Below are 23,835 nucleotides of genomic sequence, written 5' to 3' on the forward strand. Positions count from 1 at the left end.
GTTAATTTTTAAATAATTCTTGCATATTTGTCCATATTTTGTACAAGATTTGTAAGTTTTACATTTTTTGGAAAAAGTACCAAAAAAGTACTTTTTTCTAAATCTTCAAAAAACCAAATTTTTTGCTTTTAATGATGTTAAATACTTAATTTTCTTTATTTTTAATATTTTCCAAAAAAGTACCAAAAAAGTACTTTTTTCTAAATCTTCAAAAAAACTTAGTTTTTTGCTTATTTAAGTACAATTTTATGGTTTTTGTGTTATTTAAGCATATTTTAAACTCATTCTCATCCATTATTCCATTTACATTGTTTTTGTAAAAAGTACCAAAAAAGTACTTTTTTTAAAATCTTCAAAAAACCTAATTTTTGCATTTAATGATGTTAAATACATAATTTTCTTTATTTTTAACATTTTTCAAAAAAAGTACCCAAAAAGTACTTTTTGGAAATTTACTATTTAAGTAAAAGTTTAGGGCTTTTATAGTATTTTAGCTCATTTTAAAGTAATTTTTGCATATATTTTCTTTTTTAAGTAAACATTTTTAAGGTTTTTAGCAAATTTCTGCAGTTTTTTGAAAAAAGTACCAAAAAGGTACTTTTCTCAAAATGTATAACATATCCTATTTTTGTCATAAAAAATCCAAAATCTTAAAAATAACTAGCTTTTGCTTTTAATGATGTAAAATACCTTATTTTCTTTAGTTTTAAGATTTTTCAAAAAAGTACCAAAAAAGTACTTTTTTGAAATTGGATATTTAAAGTAAAATTTTAAGGTTTTTGTTAATTTTTAAATAATTTTGGCATATTTTTCCATATTATGTAACAGTTTTGTAAGATTAACAATTTTTAGAAAAAGTACCAAAAAAAAGTACTTTTTTCAAAATCTCCAAAAAACCTAATTTTTGCATTTAATGATGTTAAATATTTAATTTTCTTTATTTTTAACATTTTTCAAAAAAGTACCAAAAAAGTACTTTTTCGAAATTTCATATTTAAGTAAAATTTCAATGTTTTTTTTGTTAATTTTTACACATTTGTCCATATTTTGTAGAATATTTGGAAGAGTTACAATTTTTGGATAAAGTACCAAAGAAGTACTTTTTAAAATTTCCATTTAAGTAGAATTTAAGCATATATTTTCCCTTTTATGTAAACATTTTTAAGGTTTTTCGCAAATTTCTGTAGTTTTTTGACAAAAGTACCAAAAAGGTACTTTTCTTTAAATGTGTAAAAAATTATATTTTTAGCGTAAAAAGTTATAAAATATTAATTATTCTATATTTTTAATGTTTTTAAAAAAAGTACCAAAAAAAGTACCTTTTTTAATTTGCTAAAAAGTAAAATTTTAAGGTTTTTATAACATTTTTGTTAATTTTTAACTAATTTTTCTTTATTTGTCTATATTTTGTAGAAGATTTGTAAAATTTACAATTTTTGGAAAAAGTACCAAAAAAGTACTTTTTTCTAAATTTTCAAAAAACCTAGTTTTTTGCTTTTAATGATGTTAAATACTTAATTTTCATTATTTTTAATATTTTCCAAAAAGTACCAAAAAAGTACTTTTTCGAAATTTCCTATTTAAGTACAATTTTATGGGTTTTGTGTTATTTTAGCATATTTTAAAATCATTCTCATCCATTTTTCCATATTATCTCAACATTTTTACTAAGGTTTATATTGTTTTTGTAAAAAGTACCAAAAAAGTACTTTTTTGTAAATCTTCAAAAAACCTAATTTTTTGCTTTTAATGATGTTAAATACTTAATTTTCTTTATTTTTAACATTTTTCAAAAAAGTACCCAAAAAGTACCTTTTGGAAATTTACTATTTAAGTAAAATTTTGGGACTTTTATAGTATTTTAGCTCATTTTAAAGTTATTTTTGAATTATTTTTCCATTTTATGTAAATATTTTTTATTTTTCATATTTTCCAAAAAGTACCAAAAAAGTACTTTTTCGAAATATCCTATTTAAGTACAATTTTATGGTTTTTGTATTATTTTAGCATATTTGAAACTCATTCTCATCCATTTTTCCATATTATCACAACATTTTTACTAAGGTTTACATTGTTTTTGTAAAAAGTACCAAAAAAGTACTTTTCTCAAAATCTTTATAATAATAAATTTTATGATTTTTGAGATATTTAAGCTAGTTTTAGCCCTTAAATTTTGTGTTTTTCAGGATCTTCGCATATTTTTGAAAAAGTACCTGAAGAGTACTTTTTTTAAAAACTGAAAAATATAGAATTTATAGCTTATAAACATTTAAAATATAAAGTTTATTTCATTTTCATTTCAAATGAAATATTTTCTTATTTCCTAGAAAAGGTGCAAAAACGAAACCACAGATTCTTTTTACCCACTTTGTTTTCAAGAAAATAAATAGATTCCACAGAAATTTTAAAATATGCTGTATCCTAACACCAGAATACGCACAATATTTCGCTTCAGCCACCAAAAAAAAATACACAAATTTGATATACAATTTTTCACAAAATCATCAAAGCTCTAAAGGGTTTCTTAATTCTTGTAAAAAAAAGTAAAACCTTCTTAAAAATGTCATTTTATTTATTTTTGTGTTTAACAAATTGCTTACGACAGGCACTTACTTGCAGCAGCAGCAGCAACAAAAAATAAACCACAAACAATTTGTGGCATTCAACAAACAAACAAACACAATTCGATTATAAACAAAACAATTTCAACCATAAAGTCATAAAGAAAGGAGTAAAAAGTAACGAAATAAGAAAAATAATCAATTTATATTGTTTCTTACTTTCTTTATATTTTTTTATAAGAAACAACATAAATTTTATAACCATTTTTATAGCAAATATTTTGTCGTAAACTTGGCTACAAAAAAACAAAAAACTTTTGTTAAATTATTGCGTCTGCTACCTTAGCAAACAAAAAGTACACAAAAAGCAACAAAAACCAGGTGTTGCTGTAATCAAACTCTAACGAAATCCCATAAATTTCATTTGCTAGCAAAATTTCATTTGTTTATTTTTATGAGCGTTTTATTAAATTTCAATGTTGCTATTTTTGTGTTGCTTTGTCTATTTATTCTATTACAGTTTTAACGTTCATATAAAATTCAAAAACACCTAAAAATAGGCTATGAAATTTTAGAAATTTAGGTTAAACAAAGCCTTATTTAAAGGTAGCTAGTTGGAGGGTTTGTTTTTATTGGACAAGACAACAATGTACTTGGAATATTAAATAGAAAGTTGTAAAGTTTGGAATTTAAATTAAAACAAGACAATATATGTTTGTGTTAAAGAACTTGGGTTATAAACCTAAAAGGCTATAGATTTTAGGTAATAACTGCATTAAAGGGGATTAAATAATTTATTGATAAACATTTGGTATTTTATAGAAATAATTGCACGCAGAGAGATAAATAAAATGAGACATGCAGTTCAGTTAACTTCTAGTTTAGTTCAGATTCTTTTTCAGGTTCCAGTTCAGGTTCTACTACAGGTTCTAGATACGTTCTTGTTCAGGTTTTGTTGCAGGTTCTAGATCAGGTTCTAATTTGGGATCCTGTTCAGGTTCTAGCTCATTCCTCATTCACTTCTAGTTCAGGTTCTTTTTCTTGTTCAGGTTCTGGTTCAAGTTTTAGTTCAGGTTCTAGTTCAGGTTTTGTTCACGTTCTAGTTCAGGTTTTGTTCACGTTCTAGTTCAGGTTCTTGTACAAGCTCTTGTTCAGGTTCTGTTCCAGATTCTAGTTCAGGTTCCAGTTCAGGTTGTATTGCAGGTTCTAGTTCGGGTGCAACTTCTATTTCAGGTTCGAGCTCATTCCTCATTCAGTTCTTGTCCAGTTTCTATTACAGGTTCTAGTTCAGGTTCTATTTCGGGTTCTTGTTCAGGGTCCAGTTCAGGTTCCAGCTCAGGTTCTAGTTCAGGTTCTAGCTCAATCTTCATTCAGTTCTAGTTCAGGTTCTTTTTCCGGCTCTAGTTAAGCCTCTACTTCAGGTTCTTGTTCAGGTTATAGTTCAGGTTCATGTTTTAGTTCAGGCTCTAGCTCTAGTTCACTTCTAATTCAGATGTAGTTCAGGTTCTAGTTCAGTTCTAGCTGATTCCTAAATCAGTTCTAGTTCAGGTTCTTGTTCAGGTTTTTCTTAAGATTCTTGTTCAGGTTCCAGTTCAGGTTGTAGCTTATTCCTCATTCAGTTCTAGTTCAGGTTCATTTTCAGGCTCTAGTTAAGCCTCTACTTCAGGTTCTTGTTCAGGTTCTATTGCAGGATATAGTTCTGGATCATGTTTTAATTCACGTTCTAGTTCAGTTGTAGTTCAGGTTCCAGTTCAGGGTCTAGTTCAGGTTCTAATTCGGGTTCTTGCTCAGGTTCCAGTCCAGGTTCTATTGCAGGTTATGTTTCAGGTTCTAGCTCATTCCTCATTCAGTTCTAGATCAAGTTCTTGTTCAGGTTTTAGTTCATGTTCTTCTTCAGGCTGTACTTCAGGTTCTAGTTCAGGTTCTAATTCGGGTTTTTGTTCAGGTTCTAATTCAGGTTCTATTGCAGGTTCTTGTTCTAGTTCTATTGCAGGTTATAGTTCAGTTTGTTCTTCAAGTTCCATTGCAGGCTCCAGTTCGTGTGCAGCTTCTAGTTCAGGTTCTAGCTCATTCCTCAATCAGTTCTAGTTCAGGTTCTATCACAGGTTCATGTTCAGGTTCCTGTCCTAATTTAGGTTCTGTTGCAGGTTCTAGTTCAGGTTTAGGTTCTAGATCTAGTTCAGGTTCTAGCTCATTCCACATTTAGTTCTATTTCTAGTTCTGTTCTAGTTCTGTTCTAGTTCTGTTCTAGTTCTGTTCTAGTTCTAGTTCTGTTCTAGTTCTGTTCTAGTTCTGTTCTAGTTCTGTTCTAGTTCTGTTCTAGTTCTGTTCTAGTTCTGTTCTAGTTCTGTTCTAGTTCTGTTCTAGTTCTGTTCTAGTTCTGTTCTGTTCTAGTTCTGTTCTAGTTCTGTTCTAGTTCTGTTCTAGTTCTGTTCTAGTTCTGTTCTAGTTCTGTTCTAGTTCTGTTCTAGTTCTGTTCTAGTTCTGTTCTAGTTCTGTTCTAGTTCTGTTCTAGTTCTGTTCTAGTTCTGTTCTAGTTCTGTTCTAGTTCTGTTCTAGTTCTGTTCTAGTTCTGTTCTAGTTCTGTTCTAGTTCTGTTCTAGTTCTGTTCTAGTTCTGTTCTAGTTCTGTTCTAGTTCTGTTCTAGTTCTGTTCTAGTTCTGTTCTAGTTCTGTTCTAGTTCTGTTCTAGTTCTGTTCTAGTTCTGTTCTAGTTCTGTTCTAGTTCTGTTCTAGTTCTGTTCTAGTTCTGTTCTAGTTCTGTTCTAGTTCTGTTCTAGTTCTGTTCTAGTTCTGTTCTAGTTCTGTTCTAGTTCTGTTCTAGTTCTGTTCTAGTTCTGTTCTAGTTCTGTTCTAGTTCTGTTCTAGTTCTGTTCTAGTTCTGTTCTAGTTCTGTTCTAGTTCTGTTCTAGTTCTGTTCTAGTTCTGTTCTAGTTCTGTTCTAGTAAAAAGTCCTAAGTAGCCTTATTATAGTTTACTTCCCTTGTTCTCCTGCAAGTCATCTTAAAAATAAAAAAAAAAATACTAAATTTATGTACTGTATGATAAATATTAATTAAGAGCTTTTCTACAAAAACTCTTATAAAAACCGCAATTTTGCGGGGATTTTTAAAATTTAAATTGCATTTGAAACCGAAAAGAACATAAATTATTGTAATAGTAAAAGCAAATTCTCAAAGTTGCTTTTAAAATAAAAAAAAAATATTTTTTTTCTGAAAATAAAATTTTTTAAAAAATTTTGTCTCCAAAAACTTGAAATAAGAGAAAGTATTTCAAACTTTAAAGTAAAAAAATATTTGTTATATAAGAAGCTATAAATTTCCAAACATTTTGTTCTTTTAATTATTTTTAAAAGGCTTAAAACATTGAAAAATACAAAATTTGTGTACTCAGACGTATGATTAATATTAATTATGAGCTTATCTACAAAAACTCTTATAAAAACCACAATTTTGCTGGGATTTTAAAAATTTAGATTACATTTGAAACTGAAAAGAACACAAATTATTGTAGTAATAAAACCAAATTCTCAAAATTGCTTTTAAAATTAAAAAAATTAATTTTTTTCTGAAATAAAAAATTTTGAAAAAAATGTTTGTCCAAAAACTTGAAATAAGAGAAAGTATTTCAAACTTTAAAGTAAAAATAAAATTTTATATAAGTATTAAACCCAACAATATGCAACAATTATGTAATTCCTCAAACACTTTGTGTCTGGTAAAATATATAGCGAAATAAGACAACAAAGTCATGGTCATAAAGTTAACATTGAAATGCAATACAAAAAAAAACTTTTGCTCTTTGTCTCCAGCTCACCACCTGAATGAGCAAAACGTCACTCAGTCATTTTTGAACACCAGACACAACAAATATTTGCCTGTTTGTTTGTTTATTTAACAACAGCAGCATACTTTTAGGTTAAATTGTCAAGCTTACACAGTAAAACAAACATACACAGAATTTCGGCGTGTTTAAATTAATGGTTTCTGTAGCAAATTTTACATCCATGTAAAGAGTGTATCTCATTGTATGAGTAATTTTTCCGCTCCACTGCCGTGCACGCACAAAACATGTCAGAAAATATTAAAATCCAACAAAAAAATATAAAATAAAGTCAATGTCTGACTATTTGTTAAACACTGACTGAGTAACTGTCACAGCATGTCAATTTCAATTTGACATTTATTGTTTGAGTAGAGTAGGTTGTTTACATTTTCTATATTACTATTGTATTGTTGTAGTAGTTGTTGCTGTTTTGGTGTTTTATGGACAATAGACTATAGAAAAAGGGGTCGGTGGTTTTATAATAATAAGCTGTATACAAATACAAATGTACACATAAACATTGTGTATTAATTCAAGCACGTTCCTCTACAATACAAATAAATGAACACACTCATCATCATCATCATTGTCATTATACTTCTTCTCTTTTTATTGCTAGCAGTGGCATTATAATTGTGTCTGACTTCTTTGCCTAACTCAGCAGCCATCACGCCCGAAATATTTAAGAATTCATAGAAAAACCTTTGTAAAAGTTGGTATTCTCTAATATTGAGCAAATAACGAGGGTGAACAGAACTAGAACAGAACTAGAACAGAACTAGAACAGAACTAGAACAGAACTAGAACAGAACTAGAACAGAACTAGAACAGAACTAGAACAGAACTAGAACAGAACTAGAACAGAACTAGAACAGAACTAGAACAGAACTAGAACAGAACTAGAACAGAACTAGAACAGAACTAGAACAGAACTAGAACAGAACTAGAACAGAACTAGAACAGAACTAGAACAGAACTAGAACAGAACTAGAACAGAACTAGAACAGAACTAGAACAGAACTAGAACAGAACTAGAACAGAACTAGAACAGAACTAGAACAGAACTAGAACAGAACTAGAACAGAACTAGAACAGAACTAGAACAGAACTAGAACAGAACTAGAACAGAACTAGAACAGAACTAGAACAGAACTAGAACAGAACTAGAACAGAACTAGAACAGAACTAGAACAGAACTAGAACAGAACTAGAACAGAACTAGAACAGAACTAGAACAGAACTAGAACAGAACTAGAACAGAACTAGAACAGAACTAGAACAGAACTAGAACAGAACTAGAACAGAACTAGAACAGAACTAGAACAGAACTAGAACAGAACTAGAACAGAACTAGAACAGAACTAGAACAGAACTAGAACAGAACTAGAACAGAACTAGAACAGAACTAGAACAGAACTAGAACAGAACTAGAACAGAACTAGAACAGAACTAGAACAGAACTAGAACAGAACTAGAACAGAACTAGAACAGAACTAGAACAGAACTAGAACAGAACTAGAACAGAACTAGAACAGAACTAGAACAGAACTAGAACAGAACTAGAACAGAACTAGAACAGAACTAGAACAGAACTAGAACAGAACTAGAACAGAACTAGAACAGAACTAGAACAGAACTAGAACAGAACTAGAACAGAACTAGAACAGAACTAGAACAGAACTAGAACAGAACTAGAACAGAACTAGAACAGAACTAGAACAGAACTAGAACAGAACTAAGACAGTTTAATTTTGCTGCCACCCTCGTTTTATTATTAAATGTTCCTGCATTGTTTTGTCATTTCTTGTCTACGCACGACTGCTTAATTTCTTTCTTTTTTTTGTGAAAATTTGTTTTATTTTGTGGCTTATTTGTCTTTCGAAATAAATTTCCTGTTCAAAATAAAACTTTTTCTTTTATATTATTTATTTCCTTGAAGAGGTATGAGTTTAACTGTAAGGTTTAATTACGGGAAACCTTTGTAAAATACAAAAATTAATATTAAGTTGCGGAGAATTTGCAGGACCAGCACAAATAATATTTGAGTAATAAGCAGGCTTGTTTTAATTTATAAAATAAATAAGTGACTGAAATAATAATGAATTGAAAAAGATGAAATAATAAAGAAAAGTAGTGGTATAATGAGGCTAAGAAGGGTGCTAATGGAAGGACCTATAAAGTTTTGGGTAGGTGAAATTTTTATTAATATTTTGTTGAATTTAAAAAATTTCTCTAAAAATATTTAAGTATTTTTTAAAATCTTTTTACAAACTGGTTAAACTAACATGTCTTTTACAATTTATTCAACATCTTGCGTTTGTTTTTAGCTTAGCATGTGTGTCATTTATTTTTATATACAAGCAAAATAAAGGCCTATTTATTTCGAGGAATAGGAAATATAAAGAAAAGCTGTGCAAAAATGCGAGCACATGTTAAGAAATGTTTAAGGAAATTTCTCACGTTTTTACTATAATTACGAATCAAAATACGTGACATGGGTAGCAAACAAATAAATAAATACAACTTAATGGAACCAACACACACAAAAACACATTTAGTTACCTATACATATACAAGATAAACACATGTGTGTGTAAATAAGTGAGTTAAAGTGTAACCAAATGTTGATGATGATGAAAATTAACAACTTTAACAAAAGCATATAAAATATAGCCTATATTTAGGAGTTATCGTAAAAATAAATGTGAGTTAGAGAGGAAAACAGAGAGAGCCAACAAAACGCTTACATATTTATCTCTAAAACACATGTCCCTTGCAATTGTATTACAAGAATTTATTGTCTTTTAATATTGAGCAAATAGTAAAATAAATATATGCCCCCGAAGTATGCTACAGTTTTTATAGTGGCAAGCAAAGCTTTATTAAAATCATCATAAAAGTATACTATAAATATTTATATTTGCTAAAAAATTTTTATGAATATTAACTGTAATGAGAAACATTAAAATTTGTGGGCATTAATATATTGTGATTTTTATGTTTTATATATTATGATATACAGACAGATTAATGAGTGATTTAGAAAATAATGAACCAAAGAAATAAATAAATAAGCTTTAATATGTTTTACAATAATAATAAATCTTTATGAAAAGAAACATTTTTAAAGGAATAAAATAGAATCTCAAAATTTTTGAAAATTATTTTTTTTAATTTTTTTTTTGAAGCACTTTTTTTAATATTTAAATTAGACACTATAAAGAAATTTAGTAGAATGGAAGCCCTAAAGTAATGTGAATTTACATCGCCCAAAATTAGTTTCATAGCTAGATTATCAAAAAAGTTATAAGCATTAATAGTAAGCAACCTCTGTATTAATATTAATCATACGTCATGTTTAAAAAATATTAAAATTTCGAAATTTAAAAGAATTATAAACATATTTTAAATAAATTTAATCTAATTTTGTTAGTTTTAATAATTCCTAATAACAAGTGTCTTTAAACTACAATAAAGGCATTAATTTGGCTCAAAAAATTAAAAATTTTCTTTAAGGAATTTTTTGCTTTTTTACTTGGAAGCCCTTTTTTGTTAATATTTTGTATTAAACAATATAAAGCAATTTAGTTTTATTGAAATATTGCGAATTCTCTTTACCCTAAATCATTTTCCTACCTAGATTACAAAAACCAATCAAACCTTAGTTTTAAACCACCTTTGTATTAATATTAATCATACGTCATGTTTTCACAACATTCAAATATGTGAATTTGAAGAAAATTATAAAAAAAATTAAACAAAAAGAATCAACATTTATTTGGTTTAATAACTATAACTACGAAGAACCTTCAAATATTAATAAACAGCTTAAATTTACTAAAAAACTTAAAATTTTTGTTATGGAATTTTTTAAAATTTTTACTTTGAAGCCCATTTTTGTTGGCATTTTGTATCAGACATTATAAAGAAATTATTTTATATTAAATCCCTGAAATATTGTGATTTCATATTGGCCTAAATCACTTGCTTAGCTAGATTACAAAAAAAGTTATAGGCATTATTAATAAATATGATCTAAATTAATATTACTCATACGTCAAATTAAAAAATTTCAAAATATTAAGATTTTTAAATTCTAGAGAATTAGAAACAATATTTCAAGCAAAATTAATTAAATATTCTATGTTTTACTAATTCTTAAAACCGAGTGTCTTTGAATAACAATAGCAACCTAAAATTGCCACAAAAAGTTAAACATTTTCTTATGAATTTTTTTATATTTTTATTTGAAAGACTTTTTTGGTAGAAGAACTTAAACAGAACTTTGATTGCATTTCATCCTCGAAGTCTCGTCTATAGTCTCGTCAATAGTCTCGTCTATAGTCTCGTCTATAGTCTCGTCTATAGTCTCGTCTATAGTCTCGTCTATAGTCTCGTCTGTAGTCTCGTCAATAGTCTCGCCTATAGTCTCGTCTATAGTCTCGTCTATAGTCTCGTCTATAGTCTCGTCTGTAGTCTCGTCAATAGTCTCGCCTATAGTCTCGTCTATAGTCTCGTCTATAGTCTCGTCTATAGTCTCGTCTATAGTCTCGTCTATAGTCTCGTCTATAGTCTCGTCTACAGTCTCGTCTATAGTCTCGTCTATAGTCTCGTCTACAGTCTCGTCTATAGTCTCGTCTAGAGTCTCATCTATAGTCTCGTCTACAGTCTCGTCTATAGTCTCGTCTAGAGTCTCATCTATAGTCTCGTCTACAGTCTCGTCTACAGTCTCGTCTATAGTCTCGTCTATAGTCTCGTCTATAGTCTCGTCTATAGTCTCGTCTATAGTCTCGTCTATAGTCTCGTCTATAGTCTCGTCTATAGTCTCGTCTATAGTCTCGTCTATAGTCTCGTCTATAGTCTCGTCTATAGTTTCGTCTATTGTTTTGTCTATAGTCTAGTCTATAGTTTCGTCTATTGTTTTGTCTATAGTCTAGACTATAGTTTCGTCCATAGTCTCGTCTATAGTCTCGTCTATAGTCTCTTCTATAGTCTCGTCTATAGTCTCGTATATAGTCTCGTCTATAGTCTCGTCCATAGTCTCGTCTATAGTCTCGTCTATAGTCTCTTCTATAGTCTCGTCTATAGTCTCGTCTATAGTCTCGTCTATAGTCTCGTCTATAGTCTCTTCTATAGTCTCGTCTATAGTCTCGTCTATAGTCTCGTCTATAGTCTCGTCTATAGTCTCGTCTATAGTCTCGTCTATAGTCTCGTCTATAGTCTCGTCTATAGTCTCGTCTATAGTCTCGTCTATAGTCTCGTCTATAGTCTCGTCTCTAGTCTCGTCTATAGTCTCGTCTCTAGTCTCGTCTATAGTCTCGTCTATAGTCTCGTCTCTAGTCTCGTCTATAGTCTCGTCTATAGTCTCGTCTATAGTCTCGTCTATAGTCTCGTCTATAGTCTCGTCTATAGTCTCGTCTATAGTCTCGTCTATAGTCTCGTCTATAGTCTCGTCTATAGTCTCGTCTATAGTCTCGTCTCTAGTCTCGTCTCTAGTCTCGTCTCTAGTCTCGTCTATAGTCTCGTCTATAGTCTCGTCTATAGTCTCGTCTATAGTCTCGTCTATAGTCTCGTCTCTAGTCTCGTCTATAGTCTCGTCTATAGTCTCGTCTATAGTCTCGTCTATAGTCTCGTCTATTGTGTCGTCTCTAGTCTCGTCTATAGTCTCGTCTCTAGTCTCGTCTATAGTCTCGTCTCTAGTCTCGTCTATAGTCTCGTCTCTAGTCTCGTCTATAGTCTCGTCTATAGTCTCGTCTACAGTCTCGTCTATAGTCTCGTCTAGAGTCTCATCTATAGTCTCGTCTACAGTCTCGTCTATAGTCTCGTCTAGAGTCTCATCTATAGTCTCGTCTACAGTCTCGTCTACAGTCTCGTCTATAGTCTCGTCTATAGTCTCGTCTATAGTCTCGTCTATAGTCTCGTCTATAGTCTCGTCTATAGTCTCGTCTATAGTCTCGTCTATAGTCTCGTCTATAGTCTCGTCTATAGTCTCGTCTATAGTCTCGTCTATAGTTTCGTCTATTGTTTTGTCTATAGTCTAGACTATAGTTTCGTCCATAGTCTCGTCTATAGTCTCGTCTATAGTCTCTTCTATAGTCTCGTCTATAGTCTCGTCTATAGTCTCGTCTATAGTCTCGTCCATAGTCTAGTCTATAGTCTCGTCTATAGTCTCTTCTATAGTCTCGTCTATAGTCTCGTCTATAGTCTCGTCTATAGTCTCTTCTATAGTCTCGTCTATAGTCTCGTCTATAGTCTCGTCTATAGTCTCGTCTATAGTCTCGTCTATAGTCTCGTCTATAGTCTCGTCTATAGTCTCGTCTATAGTCTCGTCTATAGTCTCGTCTATAGTCTCGTCTATAGTCTCGTCTATAGTCTCGTCTATAGTCTCGTCTATAGTCTCGTCTATAGTCTCGTCTATAGTCTCGTCTATAGTCTCGTCTATAGTCTCGTCTATAGTCTCGTCTATAGTCTCGTCTCTAGTCTCGTCTCTAGTCTCGTCTCTAGTCTCGTCTATAGTCTCGTCTATAGTCTCGTCTATAGTCTCGTCTATAGTCTCGTCTATAGTCTCGTCTATAGTCTCGTCTATAGTCTGGTCTATAGTCTCGTCTATAGTCTCGTCTATAGTCTCGTCTATAGTCTCGTCTATAGTCTCGTCTATAGTCTCGTCTATAGTCTCGTCTATAGTCTCGTCTATAGTCTCGTCTATAGTCTCGTCTCTAGTCTCGTCTCTAGTCTCGTCTATAGTCTCGTCTATAGTCTCGTCTCTAGTCTCGTCTATAGTCTCGTCTATAGTCTCGTCTATAGTCTAGTCTCTAGTCTAGTCTCTAGTCTAGTCTCTAGTCTAGTCTCCAGTCTAGTCTCTACTCTAGTCTCTAGTCTAGTCTCTAGTCTAGTCTCTAGTCCAGTCTCTAGTCTAGTCTCTACTCTAGTCTCTAGTCTAGTCTCTAGTCTAGTCTCTAGTCTAGTCTCTAGTCTAGTCTATAGTCTCGTCTATAGTCTCGTCTATAGTCTCGTCTATAGTCTCGTCTATAGTCTCGTCTATAGTCTCGTCTATAGTCTCGTCTATAGTCTCGTCTATAGTCTAGTCTCTAGTCTAGTCTAGTCTAGTCTCTAGTCTAGTCTCTAGTCTAGTCTCTAGTCTAGTCTCTAGTCTAGTCTCTAGTCTAGTCTCTAGTCTAGTCTCTAGTCTAGTCTCTAGTCTAGTCTCTAGTCTAGTCTCTAGTCTAGTCTCTAGTCTAGTCTCTAGTCTAGTCTCTAGTCTCGTCTCTAGTCTCGTCTCTAGTCTAGTCTCTAGTCTAGTCTCTAGTCTAGTCTATAGTCTAGTCTCTAGTCTAGTCTCTAGTCTAGTCTCTAGTCTAGTCTCTAGTCTAGTCTCTAGTCTAGTCTCTAGTCTAGTCTCTAGTCTAGTCTCTAGTCTAGTCTCTAGTCTAGTCTCTAGTCTCGTCTCTAGTCTCGTCTCTAGTCTAGTCTCTAGTCTAGTCTCTAGTCTAGTCTATAGTCTAGTCTCTAGTCTAGTCTCTAGTCTAGTCTCTAGTCTAGTCTCTAGTCTAGTCTCTAGTCTAGTCTCTAGTCTAGTCTCTAGTCTAGTCTCTAGTCTAGTCTCTAGTCTAGTCTCTAGTCTAGTTTCTAGTCTAGTCTCTAGTCTAGTCTCAAGTCTAGTCTCTAGTCCAGTCTCTAGTCTAGTCTCTAGTCTAGTCTCTAGTCTAGTCTCTAGTCTAGTCTCTAGTCTAGTCTCTAGTCTAGTCTCATCTCTCTTCTATAGTCTCATCTATAGTCGTGTCTATAGTCTCGTCTATAGTCTCGTCTATAGTCTCGTCTATGTCTCGTCTATAGTCTCGTCAATAGTCTCGTCTATAGTCTCATATATAGTCTCGTGTATTTTAGAGTTTTTTAACATTGTTTAAATTACTATAGTGCCAATATCCGTCGCTGAGCTAAAAATGAGGTGATCGAAACAGTGGACGTGCTCTCTCCCATATAAAGCAAATATCTGTAATCTAAAGAAGTTAATTATTAAGATTTTTGATAAAACTGGGCGGGATCGACACAAGAGAAACATTCTTATACAAGGTAAATAGTTTTTTCTTCGAATATCTGCAGAATAATTTTTGTGAAAGTTATCAAAAGTTGTCTATCATTTTAAGTAGTTTCTATCTAAAAAAATAAACCTTTCTTTCCCTCTCCAGCCTCAAAATCTTTAACAACATCTCAAATACTTTCTTGCAACTTCTTGACTTGTTCATTTTGCTAACAAATTGTATTAAGAAATTCATGACATCATCTCATACTTATGTATACATAAGAACATTGTATTTACAACCACCACCACCACCAACAAATGTCGCCATCATTGCTACAATCAACCACAGCCATCAATAATTCATCTAATGTCCAACTCCTACCACCAACACCAACATTATCTTCCTCATAAACTCCCATACATATATGATACAATACAATACAATAAAACTGTGTGTAATGCATAAAAGATGAAGCGTAAAGAGACAAAGAAGACACAAAATCTACTAGAGGAGTCTTATAGAATCAATAAAATACGAAAAATAACCAACAATTTTAAGCATATTTACAGCTAAAGACTCTTTAGAGACAAACAATATTTTCGTTCAAAATATATAAAGAGAAAATGTTGAAAAAGTAGAAATAAATATATCATATACAAACACGTTTGCTGGCAGACAAAAACACAAACGCATTTTAAAGAAAATAGGATTAACTTGTCATACACAATTGAATTTAATTTTCTATAGCTAAAATAATACACTCTCGCAAACATGTAACAAATTCTAAACCAATCCTCACTCCTTCTCCCACAGAACTAGTTCTGATGCATTCCTTGTTTAAACTAAGCATACATTCAGGAGTTTATAATACCACAATTGTCTGTCTAGTCTTTGAGTCTATAAGCATCAACATCAAACTTTTTTCTTGTTTTTTTTTTTAGTTTTGTTGCTGTTGTTGTATATTTATTAATGGGGTTATTTTGTGATTGGTTTTATTGCTGTTTTACTACCATCAGTGCCGCCACCTAAACTCTGTATATGTGAGTGAATGTATTGCATATTTGAAGGATCAAGTTGCATGTATCAAGTGTTTTAATAAATGTGCATAAAATGCCTGAATACATGCATAAATGAAAGGTATATGCTAAAATGAAGAGCGAATAGCTTATTTCAGTAACTTTGGGGGAATTTTTGGAAAAAGTACTTTTTCGTAAAAGTACTGAAATTTTGGGATTAAAATACATAAAAACATGTCCAAAAGATATGAGAATTTTTTTGAAAAAAATAAATTTTTGGAAAAAGTACTTTTTTGAAAAAGTAGTGAATATGTACTGAAAATTATGAAAAAGTACTGTTTTGAAACTATTTTTGGAAAAAGTACTTTTTCGTAAATTTAGGGTTTAAAATACATAAAAACGTAAATAAATAATAGGATATTTTGGCGAGTTTTAGGAAAAAAGTAAATTTTTGGGAAAGTACTTTTTTGAAAGTACTAAATTGAGGGAAAATTCTTGAAAACATAACTAAATGAAAAATGTTACATATGAGAAAGGAGTATATTTCAGTTACTTTTTGGGAGTTTTTGGAAAAAAGTACTTTCTAGAGAAAAAGTACTTTTTCAAAAATGTAATAAAATCAGAGATTAAAATATATAAAACCATGACTAAATGAATAAGTTTATTCCTTAAATAAGAAATATGAGCAAATTAAAGTTTTAAATAATGAATTTTTGATAAAGGTACTTTTTTAAAAAAAAGTACTTTTTTGAAAAATGTAAAAAATTTGGAAATTTTGGGAAAAAGTAAATAAATTTTAGTTATTTTAAATAGAAATAAACAAATTTTAGTTTAAAAGTCCAATTATTTAAGAAAAGTTTTTTTTTTTTTAAAAAAAGTACTTTTTTAAATGATAAATTTTAAAGGTGGCAAATGTGGAAAATTCAAAATTAAAAATATGTTTACAATTTAAAATCATATAGAAGAGAATTTAAGTTATTAAAGGTGTTTTTTTTCTTTTGGAAAAAAGTACTTTTTAAAAAAACGTTCCATTATTAGAAATTTGTAGAGAAATTTTATATAGCACATTAAACAATAAGCTCATTTTAATTCTCAAGAACCCTATTATTTGAATAAGGTACTTTTTTTTAAATTGTACTTTTTATAAAAAAGTACCAAATCCGTAAAATTTGTGGAGAAATGTTATATACAAAATTAATAGTCGTTAAAAATTCCATCTTATATGATTTTTGAAAAGTACCAAAAGTACTTTTTTATATTTTTAAGGAAATTCATACTTTTTGATTACAATACATTTTTAAATTAATAAAAAAATTTAGTTTTAGATCCCAAGGTACTTTTCGGAAAAAAGTACTTTTTATAAAAAAGTACCAAATTTGAAAATCTATGAAAATATGTACTAAAGTACCTTCAAAATATACAAAAATGAAATTTGTGCTGAATTTTCATATACAATTTAAATGAACTAAGTATTTTATTAAAAATATTATCCCCTTTAATTTCATATTTAAAAAGGTACTTTTTTTTGCTTGTAAATTGTTCTTTTGTAGCACAACTCTAGTGTAATCAAACATCCTGTTTTCTATCACTCACATACATTTGCATTTTAAAGTAACGGTAGTACTATGCTAGCATTCCCAGCAGGGAAAAGGTTGTAATAAAGAGGCCTTACAGAAGGCCACAATAGGCAGCTTCAATTCTTTTGGTACCCAATTTCCCTGCATTTCCATGAATCCTGCTGCTCGCAAACGTTTTGAGATTGCTACTTGTGTAGCTCCAAATGATTTTGTAAGCTCTTGTTGAGTTTGACAACAATCTACATGGCGTAGTTCCTCCAATTCTAGGTCCTCAAACTTCTTTGGCTGGCCTGGGCAATCTTTGTTTTCCGTTTCCAAATCACAACTTCTGAACCACACAAACCATAAGCTTTGGTGAGCAATCGTTGTGCTTCAGCGTTACTTATTTTCAATTTAAAGAAGTAAAGTAAAAGTTCCCACATGTGACGCTGTGTTGATACAAAATTCGTCATTATTAAAAACAACAACCAAGTTCAAAAGATACGTCCGTGAAATAATTATATAACTGCATGAGACATTTCCAGGTCGTGCACTCCCTGCAGTGATCAGAATTTGGCTCTATTCTCGTCACTCAGTCTCGTCTCTATTCTTATCTATAGTCTCGTCTCTAGTCTCGTCTCTAGTCTCGTCTCTAGTCTCGTCTCTAGTCTCGTCTCTAATCTCGTCTCTAGTCTCGTCTCTAGTCTCGTCTCTAGTCTCGTCTCTAGTCTCGTCTCTAGTCTCGTCTCTAGTCTCGTCTCTAGTCTCTAGTCTAGTCTCGTCTCTAGTCTCATCTCCAGTCTCGTCTCTAGTCTCGTCTCTAATGTCGTCTCTAGCCTCGTCTCTAGTCTCGTCTCTAGTCTCGTCTCTAGTCTCGTCTCTAGTCTCGTCTCTAGTCTCGTCTCTAGTCTCGTCTCTAGTCTCGTCTCTAGTCTCGTCTCTAGTCTCGTCTCTAGTCTCGTCTCTAGTCTCGTCTCTAGTCTCGTCTCTAGTCTCATCTCCAGTCTCGTCTCTAGTCTCGTCTCTAATGTCGTCTCTAGCCTCGTCTCTAGTCTCGTCTCTAGTCTCGTCTCTAGTCTCGTCTCTAGTCTCGTCTCTAGTCTCGCCTCTAGTCTCGTCTCTAGTCTCGTCTCTAGTCTCGTCTTTAGTCTCGTCTCTAGTCTCGTCTCTAGTCTCGTCTCTAGTCTTATCTCCAGTCTCGTCTCTAGTCTCGTCTCTAGCCTCGTCTCTAGTCTCGTCTCTAGTCTCGTCTCTAGTCTCGTCTCTAGTCTCGTCTCTAGTCTCGTCTCTAGTCTCATCTCTAGTCTCGTCTCTAGTCTCGTCTCTAGTCTCGTCTCTAGTCTCGTCTCTAGTCTCGTCTCTAGTCTCGTCTCTAGTCTCGTCTCTAGTCTCGCCTCTAGTCTCGTCTCTAGTCTCGTCTCTAATGTCGTCTCTAGCCTCGTCTCTAGTCTCGTCTCTAGTCTCGTCTCTAGTCTCGTCTCTAGTCTCGTCTCTAGTCTCGCCTCTAGTCTCGTCTCTAGTCTCGTCTCTAGTCTCGTCTCTAGTCTCGTCTCTAGTCTCGTCTCTAGTCTCGTCTCTAGTCTTATCTCCAGTCTCGTCTCTAGTCTCGTCTCTAGCCTCGTCTCTAGTCTCGTCTCTAGTCTCGTCTCTAGTCTCGTCTCTAGTCTCGTCTCTAGTCTCGCCTCTAGTCTCGTCTCTAGTCTCGTCTCTAGTCTCGTCTCTAGTCTCGTCTCTAGTCTCGTCTCTAGTCTCGTCTCTAGTCTCGTCTCTAGTCTCGTCTCTAGTCTCGTCTCTAGTCTCGTCTCTAGTCTCGTCTCTAGTCTCGCCTCTAGTCTCGTCTCTAGTCTCGTCTCTAGTCTCGTCTCTAGTCTCGTCTCTAGTCTCGCCTCTAGTCTCGTCTCTAGTCTCGTCTCTAGTCTCGTCTCTAGTCTCGTCTCTAGTCTCGTCTCTAGTCTCGTCTCTAGTCTTATCTCCAGTCTCGTCTCTAGTCTCGTCTCTAGCCTCGTCTCTAGCCTCGTCTCTAGTCTCGTCTCTAGTCTCGTCTCTAGTCTCGTCTCTAGTCTCGTCTCTAGTCTCGTCTCTAGTCTCATCTCTAGTCTCGTCTCTAGTCTCGTCTCTAGTCTCGTCTCTAGTCTCGTCTCTAGTCTCGTCTCTAGTCTCGTCTCTAGTCTCGCCTCTAGTCTCGTCTCTAGTCTCGTCTCTAATGTCGTCTCTAGCCTCGTCTCTAGTCTCGTCTCTAGTCTCGTCTCTAGTCTCGTCTCTAGTCTCGTCTCTAGTCTCGCCTCTAGTCTCGTCTCTAGTCTCGTCTCTAATGTCGTCTCTAGCCTCGTCCCTAGTCTCGTCTCTAGTCTCGTCTCTAGTCTCGTCTCTACTCTAGTCTCTAGTCTCGTCTCTAGTCTCGTCTCTATTCTCGTCTCTAGTCTCGTCTCTAGTCTCGTCTCTAGTCTCGTCTCTAGTCTCGTCCAGTCTCGTTTCTATTCTCATCTATAGTCTCGTCTCTAGTCTCGTTTCTATTCTCATCTATAGTCTCGTCTCTAGTCTCGTCTCTAGTCTCGTCTCTAGTCTCGTCTCTAGTCTCGTCTCTAGTCTCGTCTCTAGTCTCGTCTCTAGTCTCGTCTCTATTCTCATCTCTAGTCTCGTCTCTAGTCTCGTCTCTAGTCTCGTCTCTATTCTCGTTTCTAGTCTCATCTCTAGTCTCGTCTCTAGTCTCGTCTCTAGTCTCGTCCAGTCTCGTTTCTATTCTCATCTATAGTCTCGTCTCTAATATCGTATCTAGTCTCGTTTCTATTCTCATCTGTAGTCTCGTCTCTAGTCTCGTCTCTAGTCTCGTCTCTAGTCTCGTCTCTAGTCTCGTCTATATAGGAAATTTTAGAAATTTTAGCAGGCCCTTAAAATGAATACCTTTTATTTCTTTCCCTCTACGTTACCGCAGTTGCAGCCCTTACTTCCTAAGAGCACAACAAACACACACACAAAAAAGCAAAAGAGTTGGAGAGTTGTGCATAGATCCATTTGAGTTTGTGTGAAGGCATTGGCTACCGAGTGTGTTGGAGTATAATTCATGATATGACAAGTGTAATGCATAAAATTGCATGCCATTGGGGAAACATTTATCATCTGCATCACTTTGTTACTGGAGTAGAAGTTTTTCCTCTTCATCTCTTGTTTTTTTTGCAGTTTTTGTATTGAATGATGTTTTATGTTTGACTATTATCTAAGGTATGAGTGCTTCTTAATACGGTAGTCTATAAGGATAATTTGTCAAAATTATATTGTAAAAGTGTGTATGTAGGAATGAGAACAAAAAAAGCATATAGTTTAATGTTATAAATGAAGGGAAAGAGTTACTTGTCCAGTTTTTCAGGTTGGAGTGTAAGAGGTTTTTTTGAAGTTTAACAGGAAAAAGGAGTTTTTGTATTATAATAATGAGGAGGAAAAGTGGTAAAAAATAAGGATATAAGAGTCAATTTATGTTAGAGAGATTATAGTTGAGTCTTCTTAGGAGATTTTTAAAGTTTTTTTAGAAATATTTTTACATGATTTTAAGATTAATTAAAATGAAGAGACATTTTTTCTCCGCCTTTTCTGTTTATAAACCCTTTAAATAAATTAAAATTTTTTGGTATTTTTCTGTATTCCAAAGAACTTTATTTAACAAAACTATGTATTTAGAACAAAAGTAAATGAGCTATTTTTACAATATGACTTGTTAATTTTTGTATTAATTCCAAGTCTCTAGTAATTCAAATATTTCCCATATTTACGATAGCATGTGGGTTTTGGAAATGATCTTAGATGATACCAAGTATGCTTTTCTGTTGTCCATCATGAGATTGGTCTCCTTCCGCTGAAGCTTCTCCTCCAGCTCCAGCTCCAATACTACCTTGTGCAGCAATTCCTCCTTCAGCTTTTCCTGCAGCTCCACCTTCAGCATCTTCCTCTGATTCTGAGTCAGACTCTTCTTCAGCTTCTGCTTCAGCTCCTCCTTTAGCTCCAGCTCCAATTTTAGCTTTGCCTTCAGCCTTGCCTTCAGCTCCTCCCTCAGCCTTACCTGCTGCACCTCCCTCGGCTTCTTCGTCATCTTCTTGAGATTCTTCCCCAGCTCCTCCTTTAGCTTGTCCTACAAGTCCTTCTAAAGCTTCTCCTGCTGCTTCGCCTTGAACTTCTGCCCCTCCCTCAGCTTTGTTGGCAGCTCCTTCTTCAGCTCCTCCCTCAGCTTCTTCGTCTTCTTCTTCAGGTTCAGCTCCAGCTCCTCCTTTGGCGTGACCTCCAGCCTTCTTAGCATCTTCTTCCTCTTCTTCAGGCTCTTCATCCTTGCCTTCTTCTTCTTCTGGTTCTTCATCGGCTTCATCTCCGGCTGGCTTCTTTTTAGGTTTTTGCTCTTTCTGTTGTTCTTCTTGAGATCCTTCTTCTTCTTCTTTGGGCTTTTGCTGTTTGGCTTCTTCCTCTTCAGAACCTTCTTCTTCCTCTACTTGAGGTTTATCTCCTTTAGGCTTTTTGCTTTTGGGTTTCTCTTCCTCCTCTTCATCGTCTTTAGGTTCGGCTTCCTCATCTTCACCATTTTCTTCTTGAGGTTTGCCTTTCTTACCCTGTGCCTGTTGTTCTTTTTCATCCTTGGATGCTTCTTCATCTTCTTCTTCAGATTCAGCTTCTTTAGCTGGCTGTTTCTCCGACTTTTTCTTCTTTGAGGCAGCAGCTTCATCTCCTTCAGCTCCAGCTTGACCAGCTGCTTTAATGGCTTTAGCTACTTCATCATCAGTTTCACCACTTTCCTCTTCCTCATCTTCACTACCAGCTTCAGCGGCATTTGCACTAGCTATCTTTGGCTTTCCACCGGCTTTTGCTTCACCTTCCCCACCAATTCCTGCTGATCCCTTGGCAGATGCTTTTAGAGCTGCTTCGCCACTGGCACTTCCACCATCTTCTTCTTGAGCTTTAGCTTCCTTTTGCTCACCTTCCTCATCATCTCCCTCAGCCTCAGAAGCATCTTCTCCTCCCTTGTGACTACCGCCCAATTTCACCTGGCCCTTCTCCTCATCTTGTCTCTTACCAATGGGACTTTTATTTAAGCTAAAGCCTCCATCCTTTTCGTCCAGCAAATTAGTCAAACTGGCCGATTGTGCCTGCTGCAAAATCACTATAAAAGTAAAGGCTTTTTTGAGAATTATTTCCATTTATTAGGGGGGAAATTTCGGTTGCCTTTCTTACCTGCTAGTGCAATAAATGCTACAATTATGTATGAACGCATTGTATTAAATGATGGTCTTGTTTTTCGCTGAACTTGTAAACGTTTGTTATACATTTTCTTAATTGTTTCGTATTTTATATGCATTTTATTTGCAGTTACATGGGGTAAACTGTTTTACATTTGTGGCCATAAAGTCACGTACTTGAATTATTTTTGTATATTTTTTTTAGTAGGAATTTTAATTGATTAAAGTATTCTTTTGTTAAAAAATGTAATTGATTAATACGCTGAATGGAATGTTTGGTGTTTTTGTTTGTTTGTTGAGAAGATGTGAGAAATTGTTGAGAAATTTTAGAGGTAATGAAGGGGAGAGTGAGTAACATTACGTCAGAATAAACTTAATACTTCAAATTAATTAAATACTGACTGTTTTGGTTGGTATTATAACTGGAATCGTCACATGTCCAGTACTAATACTAGCAAGAAAGCTTCCTTAGCCAGCCTAAGGCGCGCGGCGCTGTGGTCGAAACCTGGAGTCTAAAATCTTGATATGATTGGAGTACGATACCTAGGAAGGGTGGCACGTCTCATTTGAGAAGCTTAGCTACATTTTACAGAGCTTTGGAGACTTTTTATCTTGGAAATAATTCGTTAACTAGGGAACGATTGGAGATATTTTAATGAAATTTCACATAGTTTGTGCAGAAAAATGAAAAATTTCAAGAAAACACCTCTGTGAGTCCCCTGAAGGTTAGAAATATCCAAGAGCGTCCAATGCATCATATAGAAATCACTGCTTGGTGTGGATATTGTGCTGGCGGTGTCACCAATCCATATTTCTTTCAAAACGACGTTGGCCAGGCCAATGGCGAGCACCATACATCAATGCCTACCAACTTTTTTTGACCTGAATTGGATGATATGGATACCAACGTCATTTGGTTTCAACGGGACTTCTCTACATGTCAAACAGCTCATTCAACATTCTGCTCGAGTGATTTTAGGGCATGGTCATCAAATCATAGCACGTGGAGATGATGTGACATGGCCACCGAAAACGTGCCATTTGACCCCGTTAGACTTTTTCTTGTGGGATTTTCTTTGAGAACTAGTTTGGACAGGTCGAACTTTTTGGATGATATTGAAACCAACGACATGTGGTTTCAACAGGACGAAGCTGTATTCTACATTTGAGGTCATGGTATCTCACGTAGGTGGATTCAACAGGACTTCTCTACGTGCCAAACAGCTCATTCAACATTCGCTCGAGTGATTTTAGGGCATGGTCATCAAATCACATCACGTGGAGATGCTGTGAAAAGGCCACCGAGATCATGGAATTTGACCCCGTTAAACTTTTTCTTAAAAGGTTTTCTTAACTCACAAGTCTATGCCAGTAAGCCACAAACCAGAGCGGCTTTCAAAGCCAACATAACCCATGCCATCGTTCAAATTCAGCCTGATTTATGCACCAGAGTCATGGGATAATGTCCAATTTCCCATGACTCTGGTGCTTTGAAAATGTTGAGTTTTTTACCAACGTATCGTCATATGCTTTACTTCTTTAATTTAGTTCAGGTGCCGCTGAAGCATACCATCATGTTCCATCTGTTTCTTCGGTTTCTTCGGTTCATAAGTGGTGATTTTGACAAGGAAGACAAAGGTTTGG

The 23,835-nt window shown here is 33.9% G+C and overlaps 1 protein-coding gene across 1 annotated transcript; it reads right to left on the reverse strand.

Moving 5' to 3' along the window:
• Positions 1-4,396: 4,396 nt before the first annotated feature.
• LOC135958681 (ABC transporter F family member 4-like) lies at positions 4,397-22,280 on the reverse strand. The gene is made up of 3 exons (XM_065509572.1): positions 22,187-22,280; positions 20,781-22,115; positions 4,397-4,545 (listed from the first exon to the last, which is right to left on the reverse strand). Exons 1-3 carry the CDS (start codon positions 22,278-22,280, stop codon positions 4,397-4,399), a joined length of 1,578 nt encoding a protein of 525 aa, XP_065365644.1.
• Positions 22,281-23,835: the final 1,555 nt, after the last annotated feature.

Source organism: Calliphora vicina, chromosome 4, assembly GCF_958450345.1.
Source record: "Calliphora vicina chromosome 4, idCalVici1.1, whole genome shotgun sequence".
Taxonomy (NCBI): domain Eukaryota; kingdom Metazoa; phylum Arthropoda; class Insecta; order Diptera; family Calliphoridae; genus Calliphora; species Calliphora vicina.

What these genes read in the sequence shown, in the direction of transcription:
- LOC135958681 (XM_065509572.1), bottom strand. Translation starts at nt 22,280, where the DNA reads ATGTATAACAAACGTTTACAAGTTCAGCGAAAAACAAGACCATCATTT. An exon ending in AGCATTTATTGCACTAGCAG is followed by an intron (nt 22,116 to 22,186) that starts GTAAGAAAGGCA and finishes TTACTTTTATAG; the next exon opens with TGATTTTGCAGCAGGCACAA. An exon ending in ACAACAGAAAAGCATACTTG is followed by an intron (nt 4,546 to 20,780) that starts GTATCATCTAAG and finishes AACCTGCAATAG; the next exon opens with AACTAGAACAAGAACCTGCA.